The following is a 27030-nucleotide window of genomic DNA, read 5'->3' on the forward strand; positions in this document are numbered from 1 at the left end:
ATCTGAATGTTAGTTATTTGAGATAAATGACTGATGAAGCTGATGTATCGTGGACAATTCCATAATGTGAATTAATGAATCTTTTTCTTTTTGGCATCTCCAGTTAAGATTACATTCTTTAAAACCGTAAACAATTCCTTTGGAGTACAAAAGGAACAATCATTTTAAGCTGAATAGATCTCAATTTCATATTAGGAGTCAGAAATTTCATATATTTTTTAGATCAAACACCATATCCCTCATCTAATGAGCCAGCTGTTTAAAAGACCATATGAAGTTATTAAATAGTGTTAATCTTTTTTGCAGTACAAAGAGGTTTGTGGAGAGGTTTTATAGACACATGGTATGCCAGTATTGGCATTACTGACACTTTAATAGTTCTTGTGTGCCCAGGAATAGATAATGGAAGATCATTCCATAGTTCTGATTTATTTTTAACCTTGTTGAGTAGTGGATCCATATTAATTTGATGATTTTGTCTCTAAATTTAGTGATTCAAATGCCTACGTATTTCAGTCCATCCAAGGATATTTCTCATATGCTGTATGGAAAGTATTTATTTCAGTTCACCCTGTAACCTGAAAGTGCTCCATGATCTTTGATTATACCAGAACATTTCAGAAGTGATGTGTCTCGTCAACTTTGTGTGATTAGAATGTCATCTACATTCAACGTTACCTTTGTTTTTTTATGTCTCTCCCAACAGCAATAATTTGGCTGTAAGTAGTTTTATTACAGCGTTAAACAGATAAGGGAGAGGGGGCAACCTTAACTAATCCCACAAGATGTTCATGTCTTGTCATATGCTCAGATCAGCACACATTGCTTGCAGTACAGTCTCTTAGTCCAGCTGATAAATTTCTCTTCAAATTTCATTTTGCCTAAAGTATAGCACAAAAAACCCATTCAGCCTGATCAAAAGCCTTTTCTGCATCTAAGGAGATGGCTAATGATGGGTCCATTGAATCTCTGGTAGAATACATAATGTGGACGAGCTGCCTAACATTTTCTGAAGAGAACCCTCTTTTCATAAAGCCTTTCTGATCAGTGAACGAGTCTTCCCAATACATGAATCTTGGAGCATGAGAATTTTATTGCATATCTCACAGTCATTTTGCTCTAAGGAAACTGGATGAAAATTCATACATTCTGCATGGTCTTTGTTTGTTTGGTTTTGGTAGGGAAGTAATTAATGCCTCTCACATGGTTGATGGTTGTGGATGGTCCTTGAAATACTATTCTAAGTTTTCTTTCTGAATGAGATCAACTGCGTCAGTGTTAATTTTATAAACCTGGTGGTTTTGCCCTTTGGAAGTGATATTATTGCTTCTTTTATTTCATTAACTGCAGCAGGATCTTCAAATAGTGTCTTTTCTTCACTATCCAACTTATTGCATTTAGTATCTGGAGAAAGGGATTTCAAAGAGGCAAGTGATAGCTGGTTTAAAGAAGAATACAACTTTAAAAATCTCTTAAAACTCATAAAATACTTTAAAATCTTATTGATTATAACTGGATTATTATCTCAAATAACTGGGTTATTATTATTATTATTATTGCATACCCATGTCACATTAAATTGTACTAATAATCGTATCCTGTTCTTGTTGTATTCTGTAAGATAAATATTTCCCTGAGCACTCACACTGTACATGATACATTCCTGTTATACAAAATATTAAGAAGCTTCCTTGTCTGCAGCTAAGTTATTTAATTTCTGTTTAGTTTTTATTAGGTTTCTGTATTTGACTGAAGATGGGTCTTATCTGAACATCACTTATGGATTTTTTAAATTTGTTCTCAGCTCATAAATTTCTATGTTTTACTTCTTTTTCTTCCAGAGACCGAAGAACTAGGCCATAGATCTTGCCCTTAAGTATGCTCTCATTGATTCCCATTAGAGCTTAAGAGTTTTATCTGGTTGTTTGTTGAAACTGTGATATTGTTAAATATCCATTTTGTGTTTCAAAGGCCTGTTTCGGAAAGGAAGTTCCAATAAACATTAAAGTATGGTCTGAGATGTGTATGTTATCAATCTTGTCTGAAAACATGCTCTTGAGTATAGTGTTTAAAGCAAAAATCATATCTTGAAAAGGTTTTGTGTAAGGGTGAAAAGTATGTGTAATCAAGTCACACAAGGTTAAACTTTCTCCGAACATCTGATGGACCTACTGACTGACGGAAGAGGAGGCCACATTGCAACCCATTTCTTCTTTAGTTCAATAACCTCTTTCAGTTAAATGGCTTTCATGAATTAAAGTTATGTCACGTTCCCTGAAAGGAACAGATAGAATTTTTGTTTTTTTTTATAGGATTCTGAAATCCTAACATTCCGTATATCTACGTTGACTTTGGGATCCTTAAGTCCATAGTGGACATTGTCTCTGCCTTTGAGGAATTGACAAATTGGTATGAAGAAGACTCCGCTGCTCAGAAGGGGGGAAAAAATTTGGGTTTATACTGATATCTTAACCAAGATATTTCTTTAACTTGGTTATTTCAGACAGCTCCATCATGTACTGTCCAAGAATTGGAAAAAACAAATGATGATGGGCCAGTGATGAACAGTTTTCTTATGCCCAGTTTTTAATAGTTTTCTTATTCTTATTCTGTTGGCTTGCTCTCTTTGTAGTGGTACCATTCTCTCTTCTCTCTGGTGCAAGGTTGTTGCAAAAGACGTCTGATAAATTCTTCACGCCTGAGACTCTCAGAGTGCCTTGTCACTCCTATAATCCTTTCTTTCTGGTATCTTGAATAGTTCTCCAGATACTCAGGTTTTTTTCTGTAGCTGAGTTGAACAGTAATATCTGTAGTCTTTACCCATTCTATGTCCATCTTTTTCTTTCTGTCCTCAACGTCCAGAACTCTCTGTTTGGCATATATGACATTCGTATCCAGAGGTTTCACAGTTTCAATGAAGGCGTAGCCTTCATCGCTAGCATTAGCCAAAACCGTTTTAGGTCTCCTGACACTGTCTGACTTCTGTGGGTTTTTTGTTGTTACCCTGTATATCCTGTAGTTGGAGTTGCTACTAGTTTACACATTGATTAAAGAAAAAAGCAAAGGGGCAGTAAACATGTAGAGAAGGATTTTCTTTTCATAATTTCATTAATCACTGACAGGAGCTAACAAACTCACTCTTCTCACATCATGTGACCCTGAAATAACCTATGTCTTTGAAAGCACTGTTTTCTTGTTAACATGACAATTGTAACCTTAGATTTAATTGGACTATCACCACGTTTACAAAGTATGAATTTGTGCTTTTGTGTATTGTGTTCTAAATTTGTCTTGAGAGAATGTATGTTTCTCTGCGGCTTTGATGATTGTTTGTTTGCCGCAAAAGTGTTCGAACGTTTCTGTTCAGATGCTCATTAAGTGCACTTTTCGAAGAAGACCCCCTGCACCTACCCCGCGGCTTACTTCACTTTGAACCTGACATATTATAGGATATAAGTCATAAGATTGACATATTTGTCATTAGTATTGTTTTTTTTTCCTCGTATTTTTTTTTTGTTCTCAATGAAAATGTCACACAAATGTTAATTAAATGTTAATCAACCATCAAACGTTAATTAACATGGCTGATATTTTGATGCTATATTTAGCAGACCAGCGAGGTCACTCCTCCTCAGGGGAGTAGGATCTTCTTACTGAGAGGTTTGCACAAGGAAAGGGAGAGGCCAGGGCAGGGACACAATGCGTACCTAATTAGGATGAATGTCAGCTTCTCCCTACTGCGAAGTGCATCAATTTCCCAGATGGGCCTGCAGTGAGTTTTACCATGTCAGAGGGTGCCAACCCCAGCGCAGTCCCTGTCGATTGGATGGGGGTTGAGGAGTGTGCTGCAGTTATTGGCAAGACATCTGTATGTGTGTTCGTTTAAGTCTCTAATGGGAGCCTCATGCTGGGAAACCTCCATAGGTTCGTCTGCCAAGGGAAAGGACAGCATAGACCTAGGTTATAACAGTAACAGCAAACTGAAATAAAAGAAAATGAACGGGTAAAAAACGTATTTGTCAACTGGCATAAAGACAGTATCAGTGAAATTAAACCTGAGCTGGAACCAGAACCTTTTCCTGTAAAACGAATTACCATAAAATGAAAATTGAGAATTGTTTTAGTTTTTTGTGTTTCCCTAAAGGAAATGCAGCGCTTTTTCTTTTTCTCCGCTGTTACTTCTGTCCCTGTGGCCTGAAGGAGGGAACCACTAGATGGCAGTACACTGTATAGGACATGATATAGCCAAACATTTCTAACTTCTTCACTTAGGGCAGCAGTCTGGAGTTACTGCTATGATGAACTCCCAAGCATGGGAACCCAGGGTTGGTTGACAGACAAACAGCTCCATATGGACTTATAAGTGCTCGGAGAGACCAGGATCAACAGTGATTGAAGTAAATGTGTCATAAAAAGGAGACAACCGTGTATGTGTCAGAGAAATAGGATGGGGAAACCCCTCCAACCTGAAAGACTAACTAAGAAACTAAAAGTGAAACTAAATAATACCAAAACAAAATAGGCATGGATCTTCAAAATAAAAACTAGATTAAAAAAAAAATTAGACTGAAATAAAACTGAATTGGAAATTAAATTTAGAATAGAAATAAAAACTCATGGAGAGGAGAGTACTGTCATAATCTTGTTAAAATCAGATTAGAGTATCTGTCTATTAGAGTGTCTGTCTGTCAACGCTTCTATCCTGTAATGTCAGGCTCAGCCTTAATTTAATTAGAGTCATATTATGATCAGGATAGAGCAGTTTGGGCAGAGTAGAAGTGCTTTAGTGTACTTATGTTTTGCTTGAGTTGCACGGATGTAGTAGGCACAAAAATATCTACCTCTCTCTCTGTTATCTCCAGAAGCCAAGATGTATACATTACCATATAATTATAAGGGTAATTAACAAAAAAAAGCATTATGTATGGTTTATCAGAATCCTTTCATAAATTTCAACACATAGCTTTTCCCATAAGCAATGCAGCAATGCAGTGAAAACCAGACCTATGTGGATGATGCAATGCAAATAGTTTTGTTGGCTTTTTTTCTGCATGTGTGAGTCTTTGGAACAGGGAAACAAAACCCTCTTCACTGCATTTATTCAAAGAGTGCGAGTAAAACTATCTAACTGGAATGACTGAATTAATATTGACTCCAGGCTCCAGTGACCTGTACCATGATTCAAGTTTGCGAGACAGAACAAGAGTCTTCCATTTTTTGGCAAATGCTTGACAGTCCTAGAAACATTAGAGCCAAATGTTTGAAATAAAGATTGCAATTATCAAGTGGGATTTCCCATACAACATATTAATTATCACTGCAGAACAGTTTTGAAAACAATCAGGTTTTCGCTTTGTTTGTTAAGAATACTGTCACAAAAGTTGAAACAAATATCACACTTCAGAGTCTAGAGAGATAAACTGTGCTTTTTTATTACTATTATAAGGATTATTCTTATAATTCTTATTATAAGAACTTTACTTTCCAGTTGTTACTTAAACTTTGTAATTCTTATTCATGCTTGTTCTCTGAGGCTGTAGTCAACACACTGTACAGCATGCAATGCAGTTTCCAGTGGTAAACAGTGCAGTGTACAATACAAAGTGCCAACAACAGACTATGTACAATTACAATACAACGTACCATAAGAGTTCATGGTATGTTCTTATGCATAGTAATTCTGTAGCCTTAATCATTTTTGATGAGAGAATCACTTAGATATATCCTGTCAGTTCTCTTGAAGCGAAGTGGCATAGTTGGGCATGGACAGTGAGAGATTAAAAAAACATGTATTTGTTAATACGGGGATTAACTGTTGAGAGCTCGCTTAATGGACAGCTTGGTGGGTTTAAAGGGTCTGCACAGAACATGCTTAGAGAGCTATAACAGAAATCCTGTTCTTTCTTTGGGGCCTTGGAGGCAGATTCAGTGTTGAGAGTGCCACAGCAGGTGTAGAAGTTGTTTGCATCTCATCTGGTTTACTGATATTTGCCGTGCACTTTGTAACAGGCCGCAGGTCCTGCTGTGTGCTTAGTATGTCAGTGTGATACAGTGATTCATATGTGCTTCTGTTTTCTGTTTTTTTTTTTCCCTAGTTGTTGACAGTCTGATAAACACTATGGTGGTTTAGTGCTTATTTTGAGTTTTACCTTTTATCAGAATTACTTTGTTGAATTTTCTTCCTATTCATACTCAGTTCAGGGATTATCACAATAAACCGACAGAATGTTGAAATAACAAGGACCACCTGTTGTGCTACATCCTCAGTTTGTTCATTCTCCTGATATTCTTTTTTTTTTTGAGAAAAACACTCCACTCAGTCATGCTTTACTCATTAAAACTTCAGTGCAATTTGCTACATAATGGCTTTAGGTTTTTTTTTTTTTTTGATCATTTAACTTTGCAAGCTTGAATGCATAAAGATCAGACAAAAAAAAAAAAAAGAAGACTGACCAGGCTATTGCGTTGTTCCTGACTGCCCCGTCTAGAAGTGGCTCTTGGCCTCTCACCCATCTCTGATTGTAAGAGATGTTCAAGTGCTGTCTTCATCCTCCTCTGTGGGCACAATTTAAGCAGTTGCCAGTTCAGGTCGACACGCTTGATGAATCCCCTCTATCTCTCCTGCAGTAATCCTCATCTTTTTTGTGCACAATTACGTACAAGGACTTGTTTTTGTTACTCAGGCTATGCATAACCTCAGACAATAAATAAATAAAAGGGTAATTTCTTCGCCTTGAGCAATATCTTTCCTTTCTTTTTTTAATTTCTCTTCCCCTCCATTGCTTTTTTTTTTCTTTTTTTTTTTTACTCATAATATGAGGCAAAGTTATGCTTGTTTTGCTCTTTAAATACAGTTTAACATTTTTGTTCTTCAAACATAGCCTCGATATCTTTGCAAACTCCCACATAAAAGGCTTTGATGTAGGAATCTTGTTAAATATGTGGTACAGTACTTCTCATCATGGAGCGCTTTGATTTTATTGCGCTTTGATGCAATGTTTCAGAGAACTGCTGCATGCCATTGTTCATGTGCATACTGGGGCTTCAAAAGGCCCACGGCAGACGTAATTGAATGTGAGACAAGAAATGTGTGCAACATGATGACAACATAAACATGATATTGCCATAACACGTCATATGGTTAGTGCTGCAAATGTGTGTAGTTAGTTTATGACATGCCATCCTCCCTGGTGTCATTACCATTCATCTGATGAGATGTGAGGAGAACAAGTAATGAGCATGGTGCTAACGCTAAAAGTATCTAAAAATAAAAATTCTATTACATAGCTGGAAAGAGGGTTGTGTTTGGGTTGGTGGGTTTCTGATTCTTTAATTTTACTTCTCAGGTAAAGTTAGTTTCATATTGCATGTTACATCTACAGATGTTTCTAGGAGTTCAGGCCTCTCAACAAACTTAATGCAAAGTGGTCCTAGATAAACGTGTCATGATTCAAGTACAGTTTACTAGTTGACATCGTGTGGTAGCAGTTCTGACCTGAAGCTAAGAGCTGACTCAGATCTCTCTCTCGCAGCCAAATGTGGAATGTTACTCCAGTGCCTTAACATTCACTTCAGTCACCAACACCCTGCAAACATCATCCTACCCACCCCTGCATGCCACATTTCAAACCAAACATGGCCTTTTAGTATTCAAAGTTGGTGATATGCGGTAGCGCCGTAGCCATCTCCATTGTACGGTAAACATGTAGTGAGATGTGGCAGACTCTGATTTTTAATTTAATGTTTAACGTTTAACTAATTTAACTGCTTCAAGCTCATGGAGAAAAATCTATGGTCTGTCACATTGCCATTTCAGATCTGTTGGTGCCATCCGGCAAAATGGCAATTAATGTCTGAGAAGGGGAGTATAAATAAATCCACCAATCTGAATGTCCTCACGAGGGGAATGTAATATTGATCCTGTTCCCCGGCTCATTGGTTCAAACATCCAAATGGGAAGCCTTCCAAAATGAATTCTGAGCTGTCTCCAGTAAGTGAGTGAGAGAGAGAGAGAGAGAGAGAGAATTTTCTAAGTAATGCAGTGTCCATCAGTTTGGACCCGTCATTCAATCAGCTTTTGCCCTCATTTTGAACAAAGGAATCAGAAGCTCATTGTTTGGAGTGAACTTCCTATTAGAAGAGTTTTAATTAAGGAACCATTGTTCTTCCCCCTCCATGGGCTTCAAATACAGGAAGGCTGAATGTCACTGAACTGTCAACATTTAACTAAGACTTAAGACTCTCTCTCAAAATTTGATCCTTTTTAAAAAATTATTTTTCAAATTCATACCTGAATGTTAGACACTTTCTGTGTTCAGTCTGTCTGTGTGATTAAATTTGAATTATAATAGTTTGACCATATGTACTGAGTCACCTGTATGTTAAAATATTTAACTGAGCGTAGCACAGTAATTCTGTACAGTGGTTACTTCAGGGCAGCATATGCTTTGAATTACATGGTGATATTGTGTTCCTTTCGCGGTGTGCTTCAGCTCAGGTTGTACCAAGAGAGATTAATCTTTCATATCAGTCTTTCCTGAAGTCCAATGCATTTACCATGCAAATGATACATCAAAAATGAAACAGAGCGCCGCACGTGTTTGTATCAGTCTTTTTGATGTTGGGGGGCGGGGGAGAGAGAGAGAGAGAGAGAGAGAGAGAGAGAGAGAAAGAGATCTGAATCTTGCTCATTTCCGACCCTTTTTTTCCTCCCATGATTAATTACCGTGGGCTTAGGCTAGCCAGCTTATTCATTGATTGACCGTAATACTCTATCCCATGGGTGCACTGCTAAACCGAGGTGCTGTTCCCGTTCCCACGGATGGCGTAGTTTAAAGGCAGGCCGTCCAAAACACAGACAACAGCATGCTTCCACACATCCTTCATTTACACAAAATGAGGGGTTTTACTGTAACGACAAAGCAAATGTATAATACAAAGATGTGGGATCCTTCCCTCATTCATTCACCTCTCTCTTTCTCTATTCCTCCCTCATGTCATCCATGTGTACAGATGTCCTCCACAGCCACGTCCAGGACGGCCTTCATGCAGTGCCTGGGCTGGGGTGTGTGGACCCCCTTTCAGGACACGGACAGCACCAGCAGGGAGGACGTTTGCCTCTCCTTACAAACCGGTGCTCTCCCCAACCCCTGGAGCCTCATGGTCTACTCCACACCAAAGCAGAGCCAAAGTTCAGAGCAGGCAAGGGAGGCAGAGAACCAGCGCAAAAACGCACATGTGCACGCACGCGTGCGCACACACGCGCACTCAAACACACACAGTGGATTATAGCTTTCCCACCCCAGCAAAATTATCTTAATGGCAGATAATGGAATAATTATGTAATTACCATATTGCTGTGATACTGCTAGGTGAATAAGTGCTAATTGTATCATTAGAAATAATGGTGACCCTCAGGGGCAGGAGGATAAAGTTATTAGATATTAGCTTCTGTAATATCAGCTTCTGCACATATATCTCTTTCAATCCTCATCTGACATCTGTGCTTTTATTAATGGCTTTGGACTGTTAACTTTCCTGAACTGGTAAATATATTCTCAAAACTGAATGCTTCAGGCGTCAGATGATGTCCTAGTTTTAACTGCTAATTCTAAATGTTATACCCTCATTACTGTATCATTAGTATATTTACTTACGCTGCTATTGTCAAGATTTCATATTAAAATGAATTAGCGTGTTTAGGAAATTAGGGCTTGCGGTGCCTACATTCCCTCACCATAGCAACTCCTCAGCACCAGTTTACCAGTAATGTTTAAGGCAGTTTTCTGAAACGGAGAGGATTCCCAGGCATGTGAATGAGTAAAGTAGGCCTTTAATTCACCTTGCTTGACGTTTGCTCTTTCCTTTGTTTTTTCTTTGCAGACAAACGCAGAGAGTGGTATCATTAAGTTCAGGTTTTTGTGCAGTGGGGAGAGAAACCCCTCCAGCCCTGCACAAAGACACAGGTCTGAAGAGATATTAAAACCAAAGAAGTCCTTCTCCACAGGCCAAGGTGAGCTTCTGCTCAGGGTACTTTTTCTCCTTGTTCTGAAAATCAAAGCTTAGATTCATAGAGGGGTAATACTAAACTTTTCTCCCGAACTGATAAGTTGTAGATTCAACTAATGGAGACAGATATGGTCAAAAGTCTCATTCAAGACTCATTTCTTTAGTACTGGGAAGTTTGATGACAGAACTTTGGAAATTCTGTATTCACTGTACTGTGGGTCTAATGGTACCTACGGTTTGATATGCACCATGGTTTTAAGGTCACAGTCCATTGTGTCTTCAGTAGAATGGCAGAAAATTTGCTGGCTGATAGACAATGACTGCCTGAGCTGAGCCAAAGTGAAACTCAGTTGGGATAAGATTTTTAAGATAACGCTTGGCAAGCATGCTGCTTTAGCTTGTTAAATAAGCAAGAGTAAGAACCTGTTTTTAAAGCACTTGGGGACTGGATTAATAACACAATCTACAGTTCATTTGATATGACTGTCTCTGTGTGTATTTCTATGAATTGCATTAATCCTTGCTCAGTGGAAAATTGCTTGGTTTGCTATAAATACCGAGCTGTTAAGTTTTGCACTGAAAAGTACCAAAAAATAAATAAATAAATAAAAGCCCCAGTTTGAATAGATTTATTGTTGCACCCCTATGTTGTACAGTCGGCACCCCAAGATACAACTCTGAAAAGAATGATTCAGAAACTCAAGAGCTCTGAAATGGCTCTCACATCTAAGTTAAACCCTCTGCGTTAGAAACAGAGTTTACCGTCAGGTCATAGTTATGTGGAAGTGAAATAAATCTTCTTGAAATGGACCAACAGAAGACGACTAATGTGTCATTGCCACCGACTAGGATCTTGAATACAGTGTTCTAATATACCAGCTGTTGACCTGTTGTCTTCTATATCAGTGATTCTCAACTCCAGTCCTGAGAGCTCCCTGTCCTGCACATCTTTGTTTTAACTCTTCATGATCACGGTTAATTGAGCTAATCAAGGGCTTGATGATTAATTGATCAGTGGAATCAGGTGTGTCAGACCTGAGTTAAACAAAGACGGACAGGACAGGGGGCCCTCAGGACTTGAGCTGAGAATCACTGTTCTAGATACACATAATGATGCAAGCCAGCTTTTAATCAGAAGAGAGCTACTAAATTAGCAATCTGTGGCATAGAACATGATGAGGTCACTTATCAGTCAACTAAGGAAATGCTTAATCATTCATCTCAGGACCTGATGAAAGCATGAATGAACTCTAGTGGAGAGTAGAGACTGGAGAAAATTCTTTCATGGAGAGGAGCACTGCCCGCCCGGGCTTACAGTTTTAAGAGCAGTAGGTGCTTGCGAATCTGGACCCTTCTAGGAAACGTACTAACTCACCGCTGATTTCAGCATCACCATACCACAGCAACAGCCCTGCTATCTCAGTTCTACCATCTGTCCTCTGTGTTGGGAGGGGGGGGGTGGGCTTTTGCATAATTGGGCTCCTTGGAATCCATACGCAAAGTCTTAAACATTGTCCTGAGGAACCCTTTGCTGGCTAATAGAGCCCGTGATCCATAGCAGACTAAACGCAGAGTAACGTTAGCTGGCCAGTCTCCAGAAAGGGGAACGTTTCAGTGCAGCTTCTCGCTCCTCGTTTGCTGCGGATTCCTTCACCAAGGTGATTAAAAGGCTGGTTAGAATCCTGCACATTAACTCTCAATCTTGCTGACAGCTGATATAGGCAGCAACCAAACAGATTTGATGTAATGTATGATCTTCATTCCGGCGTTGTTGTTGTTTCGGAATTAACACCCCGAATACGAATGAAGCTAATCACTGTCTTAGGCTTGGAAGTTAAGAACAGCATTGGAAATGGAGGGAAGTATTGGGATTAAAGGATGAGACACCCTGTCAATATTTCATTGAGCTGCTGTTTAATCTACCCAGGTCATCTTTATTCTTTAACAACATCAGTAGGTTTTTTTTTTTTTTTTTTTTTTGGTATTTTGATGTGGACTGACTATGTGGATGGGATGGGGGGGGGGGGGGGGGGGGGGGGCGAAAGGAAGAGAGAGCATAAAACGGTTTCTGTTCATTTAGGGCTTCTGCTTTGATCTCTGCAGCTACATTTGTATCTTCCAATGATTGTGGATCAAACATGGAGAGACACAATTCTTTCTCTCCCCTAAGTCACACACATCATGGCCTTACAAATTCAATTAGTTTGTAAGCTATTCACATAGGAAATGCGAATATTAAAACACATATTTATTCATGAGGCTTGTCCTCATGATGTGAAATCATGTGAAAGTCAGCAACTCATTGAACCAGCACCAATGATTAGATCAATACCAGTAGTAACATCTCCACAGGATGGAAAGTGGGAGATTTATTTGTTTGTTTTCTCTGTGGGGATGAACGTGCAATATTTAACATATGCCTCACAACAGGATTTTGCTCTCTGACTTGAATTATATTTTAGAGTTTTGTTTGAGAACTTACCTTGTATGTCTGAAGCCTAATTGGTGTCACTTGCCAGAATCTGTGCTAGATGAGACATAATTGGTCGTTGTTTTTCGTAGCTTTCCACTGTCACCCCATTCATTAATTGCACCAAAAATCATTGTCAAGTACTAAAAATAAAAGGTGGGGGGGTGGGGGGCAGGAATCACACATGCCAAAGAAAGAGAGCATAAGAAAAGTGAGCAAGAGTGAGAGTTAGAGTGAGTGTTAGACGAAATGTCAGCGAAGCACTCGTTGAAGGGTCCAGCACTGACAGAATTTTGTAAACACAGTAAGAACAGACGGAGACTTGCTTGGCTGAGACCGATGACTGGATGCCTGTTTTGGAGGGAAGTCTGTCCACTTTGTTAGCAAGGAAATACTATCAACTCAGAGTCATCACAACGTCTGTTAATAGAGAGCTTCCAAAAATATTCACATACAAGAGTTTTTATGTTACATGGTGCTGTACATCCTCCTTTATTTGCTCCCTTTGTATTATATTGAGATGTCGCTTTGAAAACTACGCATAGACTTTGTTTATCTTTAGCTCTTTTAAAAGGTGTACTCTGTGCAATCAAAGTTTTTGGGCTTCCAGGCAGAATTGTTTTGCAGTTTCCCCTACAGGACTATGCCTGTTATTTTCTGTTTGTGTGTGTGTTTATTTGTGGATGTGTGTGTGTGTTTGTTTGCATGTGCGTGTGCGTGTGCGTGTGTGTGTGTGTGTGTGTGTGTGTGTGTGTGTGTGCGTGTTAAATAAGGGCTTTGCTTTCTGGAGGTCAAACAAAAAAATACTCCACTGGGTAGAAATCTGGAGTTTGCTGTTAGGCTTAACATAGATTTCTTTTTTTCTCAGAACTCAGGTCTTGTAGGATCGACACAGTCAGTTGTATTGACTGTGGCGTGTGAGACTTGAGTAAAAAAAAAATCATGTAAGCTGATCTCAGAAAGATGTGGAACAGTGGAAATGTCTGCTGGTTTATTTTGGCAGTTAAGATGAGTTGTGGATTGTTATTGTGAGCACTTGATCTAATTTTTGATTTTAGACATTCCTAAGGAACTACTAAAGAAACTGGCACTGACTGCAAAACTGGTGAGGAATGGGCACAACATAAGGGATTTGTATTGTGGAAATAGACTTATCTGTATTTCTTTAGTAATTTAGTTAGGCCTGAGGTCAAAATTTGAAATTGCATGTAATGTTCACCACATGCAGTTTTGCACTCTACAAAAACCGCTGTCATTGTTGCGAGAAGAAGATGGCCTCAAAGGGCTTTGATTTCCTTAATGTGGTTTCTCCCAGTCAGTCTGTCTGTTGGCTTGAACTGACCATGTCGAAATACTGCACACACATCATTTTAAAGGGGTGTTAATTATTGAAATGTTTTTTTTTTTCTCTCTCTCTCTCTCTTTCTCTTTTGCAGATGTTAACACTTAGCACATCACTCAGTATATCACCTGCAATTAGGAAATGACATGCGTGAGCATTTTACTTGTCTGCACATGGAAATTAGCAGCAGTTATCAGTAGTGTTCGAGGGGATAAGGCCTCGAGAAAAAAGCAATGACAATGTAATTCTTTGTGCACTAGCACACTGGAACACTCGTTCAGATTTATACTCATACAAAGGGAACACTGCCGGTCTAACACGAGTTCCAATAGCACATAGCAGAAAATGTAATTTTGCAGGTGAGTAAATTTTCGCCTGAGTCATTTATTTTTCTATTGCTATTTTATGTAGAGTTGTTACTAGCATTTAATTTATATCATTTGAGAGTCCACGTCTGTTCAGCTATCTATGGAGGTGAGGCGTGCATTTTGTCTGGATGGTTTTAGTTTTGAAAAATTGTTAAATGAGCACTTGTGAGACAATGGAACCATGGTAATCTATAAAAAAAAATATGACATTGTTTTTCAGTTTTGATCATCTTTTGGTTTAGGCATGGTATGAAAAAAAAATAGTATAATAAAAAAAATGATATAACATGCAAAGAATGTTTGAACTGATGAATTGATTCTCCGTTTCAAATCAAAACCTTACCATTGTCCCAACCTACGCTTAGGCGACAGGTAAAAACATTTGTTTTCACATGTTATAGGTGCAGTTTTTTTGAGTTTTATTTATCCTTGAGGTTTATTTATCCTTTAGTTTTGCCCAAAAAATGCCACTGAGATTTTTCAAACATCAAATAATCAAAATAAACACAAACCGAAGGCAGTGCGGAAGCGACTTTTATATTCTTTCGTGTGACCAGAAAGCAGAGCCTGCTGACCCCATTCTCCTCAGTGCTGCGTCAAGCTGGAGAAAGACACTTTTGAGATGAGTTTCACATAATGCTAATTTGATTGGTGCTTTCACCTGTGATCCATAGATCTTTCATCCACAACAGCAACCCTGCATTCTCTGCAACAACTTCTTGTTGTTGTACAAAAGATTTTCTTCTAGCTAATTATGGAAATCACTAACTCATCTGTCAAAGTATGTACCAAGTACCAACTCATCAGGTAACTCGCCTCCAGCCGACACAAGAACCCCATGCTCGTCAAAACACCTTCAGAACTAAGCCGCTTTCTGGATAGAGCCGGTGAATTTCCTAAGCTCCTCGTGGTCGGAGCTCAAGTGTTTGTTCGGAGACGTATGAGGGCCTGAGAACGCAATTCAGTTTTCCTGTTGGTGTTGCAAGTATTTACAGGTAGATCTTGACCTGAGGGAGGAAAATAGATCCACATACATCATCTGAGGTTGGCCAAAATGTCTTTTTCTTCTGTCTGCCTCAGTCCCAAGTCATGTGTATGCCAGCTGAATGCCAGTCCATTGGAAAAGACATCAATATTTTGAGTCCAACATAAGTGACATGTCAAGTAGAGTCAGAAAGCGCTGTTAGCAAGGCTGAAACAAGGTTCATTTCTCCCACAAGAATTTGGGAAGCGTTATTGAATTGTTTCCAATAGATACAGCAGTAGCCTCCAGATGTTAGTTTTTTTTTTGGGAGGGGGGGGGGGGGAGGGGGGTTGGATTTTCATTTGTCCCTCTTTCTGCCTGAGCACTATTGTCATTCCACAAAGCTTCTTGACAACTTAAAAAAAACAGCTAAAAAAAGAGCAGCTTAAAAAGGGTTGGTTTAGCTGTTTGTATGACTATACTGTGGTATTTGCTGGTTTGCAATCATCTCCATGTGACTGCGCAGCCCTGACAAATATATCTGTAAGTATGACAAATAGCGTGAAGGGATTTAGTATGTTCTTTGTCTTCATCTTAGCACTTTGGTTAGGATAATTCTTTGATGCTTTGATAAAAGATAAAAAAAAAATCCTTAGTGTTAATAACAGCTGTAGATAGAGTTTCTGATAGATAATTATGTTTTCCATTGTGTGTCAGTGTGTCATAGCTCAGTTACATTGCTCACCAAACTAACACAGGAAAATGAAATTATGCTTAGGGAAATGGGACCTCCTTGAAGCTAAAATATTGATCAAATCCAAATATAAACAGAGAATATATTGAGGATAAAGCTGTGATTTTTTCACAGTTCCTTTCTTTTCTCTGTTTGTTTTTCCCTTCACCTTTTTCAGAAGAGAGTAACCATGAGCTGGTAGCCTCCAAGGGGGTGGAATCTCTACGGGGTCCAGGGGTAAGGCTTTTGCATTTTGTATATTTCTCTCTCAGTATGCTGGGAACTCTCACTGACTTCTCTGTATAATAACCAAAACTGACTAAAACGAGCTCAGATGCTTTAATTTCACCATGCTATGACTCCCTCATTGCTGTGACTCCCTGACACTGGAGGCTGGTTTGGATAGCAATGGTAAGTTGAAGAGTATAATTTGGAGCCAGTTGCCAATAGTTACAGTAAGATTGCACCATGAAAAAAGCATGGGACAGCCTTTAAATGACTTGACAGATTTTTTAAAAATTTATTTATTTATCCCCCCACCCCCACCCCCCCCGCCAGGGACCTTACATCTAACGACAGCTTATGAAGAGAAATGGCACCACGCATTCTGTTCGTGTCGGCTTATTTCAGACTCGGAATCGCTTTTTTCCAAAATCTGTGACCCCTGTGGTTCTACGGCCAAAGCTCCACACATGAATCATCAGATCAGTATTTCAGACAGAATAGATTTCAGCCCTGTGTGCTCACTCTACACTTGGAGTGTAGAGCTTTTCCTTTCTTGTGTTTATTTATTTATTTCTTTTTTTTAACATTGGCCCTGACATACATCATCTCAGTCACGCACAAACATCTGCATCACCACAATTCACGATAAATTCACAAATCACAGGGAAAGTAATGCGAGTATCTGGGTTGTCACAGGGATGTGACATATGAGCACTTAGCTTAACTGAATCCTCCTGTGAGGAGCGGTGTCATAGTGCTGTAAAATCTATAGAACATTCCATAATGATTTTTCACATAAGGATAGTCACTGAGTCTGTCTTTCTGAGCAATTTTCATTTGTCTCTCTCGTAAAAAAAAAAAAAGAAGTGCTCAGATGCCTATTAAAAAAAAAAAAAAACCAGAACAAAACGCAGATACATTACCCTCTTCTGTCAGCTGAAGAGGGCTGATTTTTTAGCCCCCCCCCCCCCCCTTTTTTTTTTTTTTACCCCCTTCACGAAGAGGTGGATTGGGTTTGGATTTAATTCTGAGCGACTGGCCCTTATGGTTCTTTTTGACAGTATGGATCTCTTTGACAGAGACCTGGGCAGAGCGGTGTTGGAACCTAGAGGCTTAAATGATGCGTCTTAGCCTGAGTGAAGCTGCCAGTGCCGCACTGGTCTCAGCTGATTGATGGGAACAGGCCAGGATGCATTCCACAGGCAAACTGAGCCTGAATCCTAAAATGGAGGAGAAGAGTTTGAAAACTCTCCCCGCTGTGAAATGGGGAGCAATAACTCATATAAGGAGAGTCTTTAGAATGATTGATAAAGAGTACCGTGTATTTTTGTCATTTTGGGGGGGGGGGGGGGGGGTTGCATTCTGTCTGTGCATGCTTTTTTTTTTTTTTTTTTTGAAGATATCATGCTCTTAATGGTGCCTTCAAGCTGTGCTCAGCATAGAGAGAACTTGATCTCTGAGTTTATCTGTTTAAGTGGGTGTTTTAAATTCATAGATTCATTCTCTATTTATAGCTAACAGCATTTAAGAGGCCTTTTCTCTTTGCTGTTATTCAGGCTGTGTAAAGCGTGTGGTATTGATTTACGGTTTTAAGTATTCACAAAATGAACCCATGTCAAACAGACGCTGGCTTTTGTGAATATTGACAGACATACTTTTTATTCTGACCTTGTGCTCTTCTGTTGGTTCTCTGTCTGTCAACAGTTTAGATGTCTGTTGGATGTCTCCCCCTCCCTTCTCTTTTCTTCTTCCTCTTTCTGTCACTGTCTCTTTTCTTTTCACTGTTGCTATTGTAGGATGAGTCTCTCTCTCTCTCTCTCTCACACACACACCCAAACCGACACAGACACGTACTAAAATGAATACCATCAATATTTGTAAAGACAGACACTAAAAAAAAAAAAAAAATGCAGACACAACAGTAATAATAGTCATTTAAAATATAAAATGCCAGATATACTGGCCAGGACAAGCTTCCTCTGCTGCTGTCACCCTCCTGTCCCTCGCTCCGTTATTATTTATTTGTCATCTTTTTTATTTATTGTTGTTTCCCTTTCTGTGAGCTGTTCTGTCTTAGACATTTTCCTCTCCTTTCACCCCCGACCTTTCCTTCACTTCTGTTCTCTCTTCTTCTTACACTCTCTCACTCTCACACAATCTCACATATTCTCACCCCTTGTCTCACTCTCGCAAACTCTCTCTCTCCTTCTCTCTCTCTCTCTCTCTCTCTCCTCTCTCTCTCTCTCTCTCTCTCTCTCTCTCTCTCTCTCTCTCTCTCACACACACACACACACTCTCTCTCTCACTCTCACTGAACGAGAGTGGCGAGCGTGGCTCTTCTGTGGAGTCGTGCAGTGGCACTTTGAGTCATCTGCTGCCACTGTGGGTGTGAGAGACAGGAGACATTAGTCTTGCTATATGAGGAGAACACTAGAAAACTGCCTCCTAACAGTAGAGTCGCCACAGAAACCCAATTAATGCAGCTATTTACCACAGCCTCTCTGAGGGTGCTCACTTAACCCCACTCAGTTAGCCCAGAGCAGCGACACATTTAAAAAGAAATGCTGGCAGTGTCCTGGCGCTCCACACTTCTGTCACTCTGTCTCATCTTACTTAGAAAATGAACGTTTCCATTTGGCAAACATTCAAATGGATGGCTCAATTATAATCATATAGGTCTGTATTTACTTGCTGGATTAAGTTGTCACGTAGCAGTATTGTTGTGACGAGAAGAGAAATCACGTTGAAAAAATGTCGGGAAGCTGGATTTAAACCAGGAGTAGCTGTTTAAACAGCGGCTTGCGTGTAATGCACAACCTTAAGCCTGATCTGTCACGTTTACAAAAAGCAGGTTTCTAATTTCATCCAGCTTTCTGTTATTGCGATGTTGGCACTGCATTATGTTAGCTCTGGCTGAGGATGTTTTCAGCAACAACAACACCCCCGTAGCAACCCTCAGCACCCCCACCCCACCTCTACCCAAACCTAGTCTTTCCATTGTGTAATAAATATGTATTAATTTTTGTTCTTTTTTTTTTTTTTTTTCGCTTTTCATAGCTCTCCATCTCTCAGCTGGCAGCGACTTCACGCTACCCGACCATGAGCCACTCGATGGGGTCGCCATGGCAACAGGAGCTCCCCTCGCGGCTCGCCCCCTCCTCGTTGGCATCAGCCCACCAGTTGTCACATGTCGTAAGATTCCACCCCCTCGCACTCTCTAACACACACACACACACACACACACACACACACACAAACTCTCTCATAGTTGCTTATCAACTTATAGCACATCTGTGCATACTTACTCGTACAGATAGAACCACATATATACAGTATGCACGATGTAAGCTATGTATATTTTGTATCAAATGTTATGTCTGTACACCCTTACAAACCCACACATAAAGATACACTCTTTTTTATCAAACATGAATGTCTGATTCATTCACACACACACATTTACACACGTACACACTAGATTGTACACAATCAGTTACACGCACAAAGTGGTGCTGTAGAGAGCAGCCTTACTTTCATGCTGAACAAAAGAGCACGTTTCTAAACCTCAAGCTAGTAGATTGTCAGTTTGTTTTGTTTATGCTTCCCGTGTTGTTGTAAGAGAAGAAAGGAGGGCTGCCTTTAGTTCTCTTGGCTTTAAAACTGGACATGCCTACATTTTTCCTGCTATTCCTCTGGGTGCAACTCAATGTTAAAATGGGCTTAACTCAGTGGCCTTGTGGTTCACAGTTACATTCTTCACATTTAACAGATGTTTTCAAAGCTTGTCCTCACACTCAACCAAGCACATGAGGACACATGAGTGGTTCTGTTTCATAAGCCTCTGCATTGGCATAATTTTAGGATCAAATCAATGTAGCACAAGACAGACTTACCTAAACTTATTTTATTTAGACCTTCATCCTTTTACCTTTTGTTGTTTTTTTCTCTCCTTTACATGATATTGATACCATAACATAGAGTTGCAATTGCTGTGACGTGATTCTACGCATGCTATTGACTCTATATATGCTTATTTGGACATGACATACCACTACCTCGACATAGCACACAGCTTACCGTGTTGCTTATTTAATATGGACACATTTGCTATAAAGTCCTATGAAATTTTTCATCTCTCTTTTTTGTGCAGCAGCGCTAGGGTGGTAGCTTGAGGCTTAAACACTCACGTACACAATAAAATGTACAATGGTTTGTTAGCACATTCATTCTTTCCTTGAAACTGCATTCCTCCACTTCTCGATACACATACACACGCGCGCACACACACGCACACACATATATATGCATACACACCTTCTTCCTTGCGTACAGATTGTCCTTCCTTTATTTCAGGAAAACAGCAGGAGGTTGTCAATTTTTGCCTTTGAGCAGTTTTGTCATCTGCAATTCAGAGTAACGCATTTAGCTCATCTTGAAGATTTTTTTCCCTTCCGTTTTGTTAGGAGACTGTCATACAGAAAAGAAAAAAAAAATCTGTATGCAAATCTCCAGCTTTGCATCTCATCTCTTAACCATTCGAATTAGTTTTTGAAAAGGCAGATACAATTGACTTTGGCTTTGATTAGGTAATAGGAGAGTAAATACAACGGCAGCGTGCTTAGTTGTTAGCGGGGAGGTCAGTCAGAGGTCAGATGGAAAAGGCTACGTAGAACTCTGCCAACGGATCTCAGTCACTGAACCGTGCCACACAGTCAAAAGGCCTGGGGACACACACACACCACTTACTCACCGAGTCTCTGAAACGATAGCATCTCGCTTCAGAGTCATGGTAGACACAGGATGTGCTGGTACATCTGTCGTCACAAAATGTCAGTGGGTTTGGCACTGCCTTACTTACTCTTAGTTCATTAATGTTTCTTTTGAGCATCATACCAATATCATGTAATAAGTCATGATTTGTTCAGTGTCATATTTGTGTCCTGGATTGAGGATTTTGAAAAGTCGCGTGAAAATTGCTTCTTCATTGTTCACATTGTAACCTGATAGCACAAAGGAACCTGGAACCAAAATGTGCCTTCGTATTCTAATTGATTTCTTTCTTTTTTTTTTTTCCCCTTTTGTCTGTGTCCCACTTTGCAGGAGCGGCCGGCTGCTAACAGCATAGCTCACCTGGAGGTCAGTGTGAGAGAGAGCCAGGGGCCAGGGACGGATGCAGGATCGTCCCTGGAGGAGAGTGAACTACACGAGCTACCCTTCACTCCTGTGCATGCTCCTGTCATCGCTCTGGGAACGCAGGTGGCTGGGTGAGACTTTTTCTCTCTGTCTCTCTCTCTGTATCTGTATCTGTCTCTCTCTCTCTCTCACCCAACTCAGACACTTTTATATGTACTCAGTCTATGTGTGTGTGAGTGTGTGTAAGTGTATGTGAGAGAGAGAGAAAGCAAAAAGCAGAGTGGAAACCCAAGTGTGTTTCTGCACTCAGGGGTAGACTGCAGGTCAGCGTCTTGCTTTGGTGACTCACTGGAAATTGATAGCAAAAGAAGGAAATAAACAACTGAAGAAATACTTTGAATTTTTTTTTTCAATATTTATTGATCTCAATATTTATTTATTTATTTATTGATATTTTCTGATCAAAAGAAAACACAGTAAAATGTATCACTGAGTTATAGAGAAGGCAATTTCCGATTTGTGGCATGTAAGAAATTAGGTGAGAGCATCAGATCTCGCCATGTGGGCTCAGGTTATAGCAAGTACTTTGCTCGTACGCGGCTGCCCCAGTACTTTGCTCAGGTTTTTACCTGCACTAGGGGCTGCACGAGTGCATAATTTTACAACTCGAGGACTCCTTTCCTGAAAAACTCAAGCTCTCGAGTATTTGTGGGGGGACTAGTCTGGCATCAGTTAAAAAACTGTGCGTCTCAGCACAGAGCAAAGCACAAAATTAATGTTATGATATGAAGATAACACTTGGTCTTACCTTACGTGAAGTATGGATGACACCGACGATATGTCAACGTTATTGTTACCAAAAGTTTACAGTAGCCCAAGATAGAAAGCTTAGTCAACAAGTGGGTTTTTTTTAAATAAAATCTGCATTTTCAGATTTAACCGGCTTAGCCTAATGCTGGGTTCAGACTACTCGGTTTCAGCTCGATTTTGACATGATTTTGTCGTCGCGGACAAACTTCCACCGTCGGGCCCGAATATGAACAGGGAATGACTACCCCTTGTAGTGTGACATAATCTAAGAACAGCGATGTGGCGTCTGGGCCGCTCCACGAAGAAACACGACACACGGCACGAAAAGTCTAGCATGTCAGAATTTTTTGCATTTTTCTGCCTGGTCTGGCATTTCCCCGACATGTTCCTTGACGTTGACCAATAGGACGAATGAGATGTCGTCCTCCCCAGCGACTTATGAACTTGCGCAAGGTCTTGAAAGGCAGCATACGATGATTGGTCGGGGTCATACTTGTAGTGTTGCCAGTCTCCCGGCTAAGACATGGCAAGAGTTTATGGCACTATGATTGCCTAATCTGACACAGTGGCCATCGTGAAAGACAAAAATGTCATGTAGTCTGATGCTGGCATAAATGTTCTTATTACGTTTACATATAACCGCTGTTTTTTTTGTAAATTCGGTGAAACCTGGTCATCATTAGTAAGCCTAACCAACTTAAAAATGAAATTAGTCATATTTGCTTGCATCTATTTTTCACAACATTTGTTTGGCTGCGTTAGTGTAGTCCATTATTGGACAGACTTGACGTTAGAGCCATCCTTGAGAAATCTGTCCACAACTCACAACTGTTGCACGTTTATTTCATCACAACAGTAGTTGCACAGTAAAATACAGAAATGAAGCAAACAATTGATTCACCCTTTTCTGCTGTTGCTATCCTTTGTCTTATTTACTAAGGGCTCCAACTGGATACTGAGTGCACGCGAGATCTAGCATCACGCCATTAACAAGTGCTCAATGTTAACGTAGAAACCGGAGCATTGACGTAACTGCTCGAGTACTCTGTGCAACCCCTAACCTGCACTACGGTAAATGCAAACATGAAGCAAATTCCCTGACCCTCCACAGTGACACTGCATTCACCCATGTGTAGGATATCTCATCTCCTCTTCAGAAATCCCATCTCATAGGAACAGGTCATGCTTTTTGTTGGTCATGCTGAAGAGTGTAGAAGCTAGAATAAACATGTCCTTCTGTAATGTGACTGCAGGTGATTTTCTTCAAAAACACCTTTTATTGTCAGTGCACTGGAGGGGTTTTTGGTACATCAGCACTCAGTGAAGGACTGATAGCAGCCTATTTTTTTTCATCTCTGTCTGATACAATGCATGTCTTGGGCTATTTTGGTAGAAATAGGAGGTGTTTTTTTTTTCCAGAGATAGTGTCCAGAGAAAGTTGTGAACAAATTTAAGTATATAGTTTTGGTATATAGTCTTGTTCCCAGTCTTAAGAATTTTTTTCCAATATTACTGATTGCCCAGTGGTATGGCCCACTTCTCCTGAAAATGAGCACACATCATTCAGAGGAACTTTAATTGAATTTAAATTGAGAAGTGTATCTCACTGAACTCTTTGAAATTAAGACCCTAGTTAGAATACTAATCCAATCTATGCAAGTTAAGTTATTACTTTGTGGAGCGGAAGAGGAGAAATGAAGAAATTGCTTTTTAATTTGTGTGTGCAGAATTTAATGTGATGATGTGTTTAATTATTTCATTTCCATTCTTTTCTTTTCTTTTATTTTACATTATTTTATTTTCTTTATTTAGTTTAAAATAAGGACATTATACGCTGAAGTTGTTGATGAAAACTAGTCATACGAGTAGTGATTGGTCAGTGTAATTATGTACTCATATCAAAGTCTGCGTCTGGTTTTTCGATGCATATTTCTAAAGCATTTCCCATCTTTGTTTCTCTCTCTAAGTCTCCAGATTATGGGGTAGAACACTACACGGTTGGGAGGGACTATTAAATTAAATTATGTTATTAAGTTGTCTGAAAAATTTCTCTGTATTAGTAACAATGTTAATAATTTAAATCAGAAGAGCCAGACAACACGAATGTTTGAAATTGCTGTGAAGGGGAAAAAAAACAACTGCGTCATACTAGCAGTGGACTGTAATTTGTGATTTTTTTTTTTTAAGCACTTATGGATCTATTTCCTAAGATGCCTCACAGAGATGGCTCCATCCAATTTACCTGCTTATTGCTGATTACACCATGCAGCTAATGGCATCAAGATGTTTTTTCTGCTTGCCAGCCCTTTTTTCCCCATGTAATATAGGCTCTGTCACTGTAATTAAGTTCACTGATGAACACAAATTTGAAAACACAGGGCAGGCAGATGAAACATAATACTACGACGGATTATAAATGTTTAATTTACTAGAAAATTACTGAGATCCATAGGTTGCATTATTTTTACTTTCTTTGTGTAAAGCAATTAATATCTGGTGTTGAAAGCAAAGGCCCTAATGAGGGGTTTCCCTGTAATTATGGATGAGTCATAGAATGAGTTTAGAGAGAATTAAAGGCTATTAATGATCCATTAGAATCGTTATGCTGTTTAAACAGTCACTCGCCCTACAAAACTTAAAATCATACGAATAATCAAGGGGATTGGTTTTATGCAGCCAACCGTTGAGCGTTAAGCAGATGGCCGTTTAGTCTATATTTATCTACATTTATCCCTCGGCTTTTTACATTGCTTTTGAAGATTCTGTCGATCACTGCATTGTTAAAATCACATTAATGCTTTCTAGTCAAAATATCAAATTTGATGGACTGGGATGTTGATACATAATGTAAATAATCAATATATCTTCTTTGTGGAAAGAGAAAAACTTTTTTCCAAGACCATTTTTTTTCCTTCTAGGACTCAAAGATATAAAAATAATCTCTCATATATCTTAAAGTTATTTATTTATAACCATACTTAGAAAGCAGGGTTTCTTTGAAGCCTAGGGCTCTCTGCAAAGTGAAATGAATTATTGATTTCTAATTTCATGAAACTGAGATTCAGCATGATTTGCAAATTAAATATGAGAACCACATTTTCGATTTTTCTTTTCTTTTTTTTTTTTTTGCAAAAAAGAAAAAAAATAAAGTAAAATACTGGTCTTCCAGGAGATATTTCAATGTTTGGAAATTTTTGGCCTTCAGTGTCATTGCTTATACATCTGTTCTACATTGACCAGATGATAGCAACTTAATAGTAACTCTAAAACTGAATAATGCTACATAAACAGTACTTAGACCTTTTTATTGTGTCCATCTCCATGATCAAGTTCAAGAGTCTTGTGAAATTTCAGAGGTTGTTTTTTTTTTTTTGTAACAATAGCAACATCTTACACAGAAACATTTATATACAGATTTGATGCCCAAAAAGAAATATGGAACTGGTGTGTAATAGAAACATAAAGCAGCAAGAATATTAAAAGAAAACTAGGACTGAATTAGTGAAACATAAAGACACTTTATAATCAGAGAGGGAGAAAATAGGACACAGATTTAGGTTTGGAAAGTAAATTGACAGTATTATAACAAATGCAGATATATTTCAAAGTCATAATGGGGACTGAGTTGTTTTAATGTCGTTGTGACTTTGCTAAGGTGAAAATCGTCTCTTGTAAATTGCTTTGGGTCCAGTGCTGTATTCCAGGTTGCTTTATTCTGCATTGCAGCGGCCTTTTGGGGGTGTAGGGGGTTGGTGGGTGCTGGCTTACAAGTAACATTGAAAGCAGAGGCAAATTCATCTGTATTCAAAAAGCATCGACAAACAAACCACACATATCCAGAAAAACTGACCATCATAAATCTCATATATAACTTATCACATACTGGTATCAGCATTGCCAAAGGCAAAATTATTGCTACACTTTTCATTTCTCATTTATGATGATACACAGTTCTTCTGTCTGCTTCAAAGAAAATGTCTTTTTTTTTTTTTTAAGATATAGTTTTCTTCGTGGTAGGATATGATTTTGGTTTGTGGTAGGATGTTTTTTTTTGTTTTTTGGGGTTTTTTTTGGACAGTCTCCAGCAGAAACATATCATCGCGATAGTGAAGCCAGTTGGGCTGATTCCAGCTTTGAACTTTTGCTGGAATGATCACGGGGAACCCTGAATACAGTGGAGGCCAGTCTAGCGTAAGAACCAGTGCCGTAAATGAATTTTATATGACGGTATGATTGGGATAGTGTGAATGCAGTTATATATTATCACATACCCTAAAAAGGTTCACCAAAAAAATCTCTTCACAACTAAACATCCCCAAAGATCACGGTGCCAAAGGCAGGTCTTTGCGGTGTTATATCTTGTTTCACACGTACCACTCAGAGACATGTGTAATTAATTTAGACCAGTTTTCTGTAATTGCTGATTTGAATGAGTTTGCCCTTACCTTACATCCTCTCCCTCTCTTTAATTTTTTTTATTCATTTTCTTTTTAGCTCTACTTCAGTAAGCTCCCGTGGCTCTTTGGCCCACCTGTTCTCTGCCAGGTTTCCAGAGATCCTGGACTGCAATAACCAGGTGGCTGAGGTTCTCGACCCAACCGAACCGGTGAACTTTAACCCTCAGAGAGAGGAGGCGGACCCTCTGCAGTCCAACACACTCATTTTCCAGTTCCTCGCCTTCACTAGGTTAGTGAACTATTGTGATAGCCTAGTCTCCCCTTGTCTGTGCACTTTGGTTACTTCAGCATTACTGAAAAAAAATTTCACCAGCTCTTAATTACAATTTGTAGTTTATGGTTTTGTTTATTTAACAGGTCCATTTATGTAGAGATGACGAGAACTAACATGTTATGATCAAATATAGATTCTTTCCATGACAGAGTGTTATTAATAATTAAAATAAGTTATTCAGTGCATGTTCAATCTGTAGGCACAAAGAATTGACATACACATTTTAAACTGAATGAATTTGGTTTT

General features: G+C 39.1%; 1 protein-coding gene across 1 annotated transcript in view; it reads left to right on the plus strand.

The window, feature by feature from the left end:
- nphp4 (nephronophthisis 4) overlaps nt 1-27030 on the plus strand; it is a 101543-nt gene that overhangs the window by 38795 nt on the left and 35718 nt on the right. Inside the window, exons 9-14 of the mRNA XM_030785241.1 lie at nt 9013-9201; nt 9883-10012; nt 16064-16122; nt 19168-19302; nt 21211-21374; nt 26548-26739. Coding sequence (XP_030641101.1) covers nt 9013-9201; nt 9883-10012; nt 16064-16122; nt 19168-19302; nt 21211-21374; nt 26548-26739 — 869 coding nt within the window. The remainder of the gene's footprint in view (nt 1-9012; nt 9202-9882; nt 10013-16063; nt 16123-19167; nt 19303-21210; nt 21375-26547; nt 26740-27030) is intronic.

This window comes from Chanos chanos, chromosome 9 (assembly GCF_902362185.1).
Source record: "Chanos chanos chromosome 9, fChaCha1.1, whole genome shotgun sequence".
Lineage (NCBI taxonomy): Eukaryota > Metazoa > Chordata > Actinopteri > Gonorynchiformes > Chanidae > Chanos > Chanos chanos.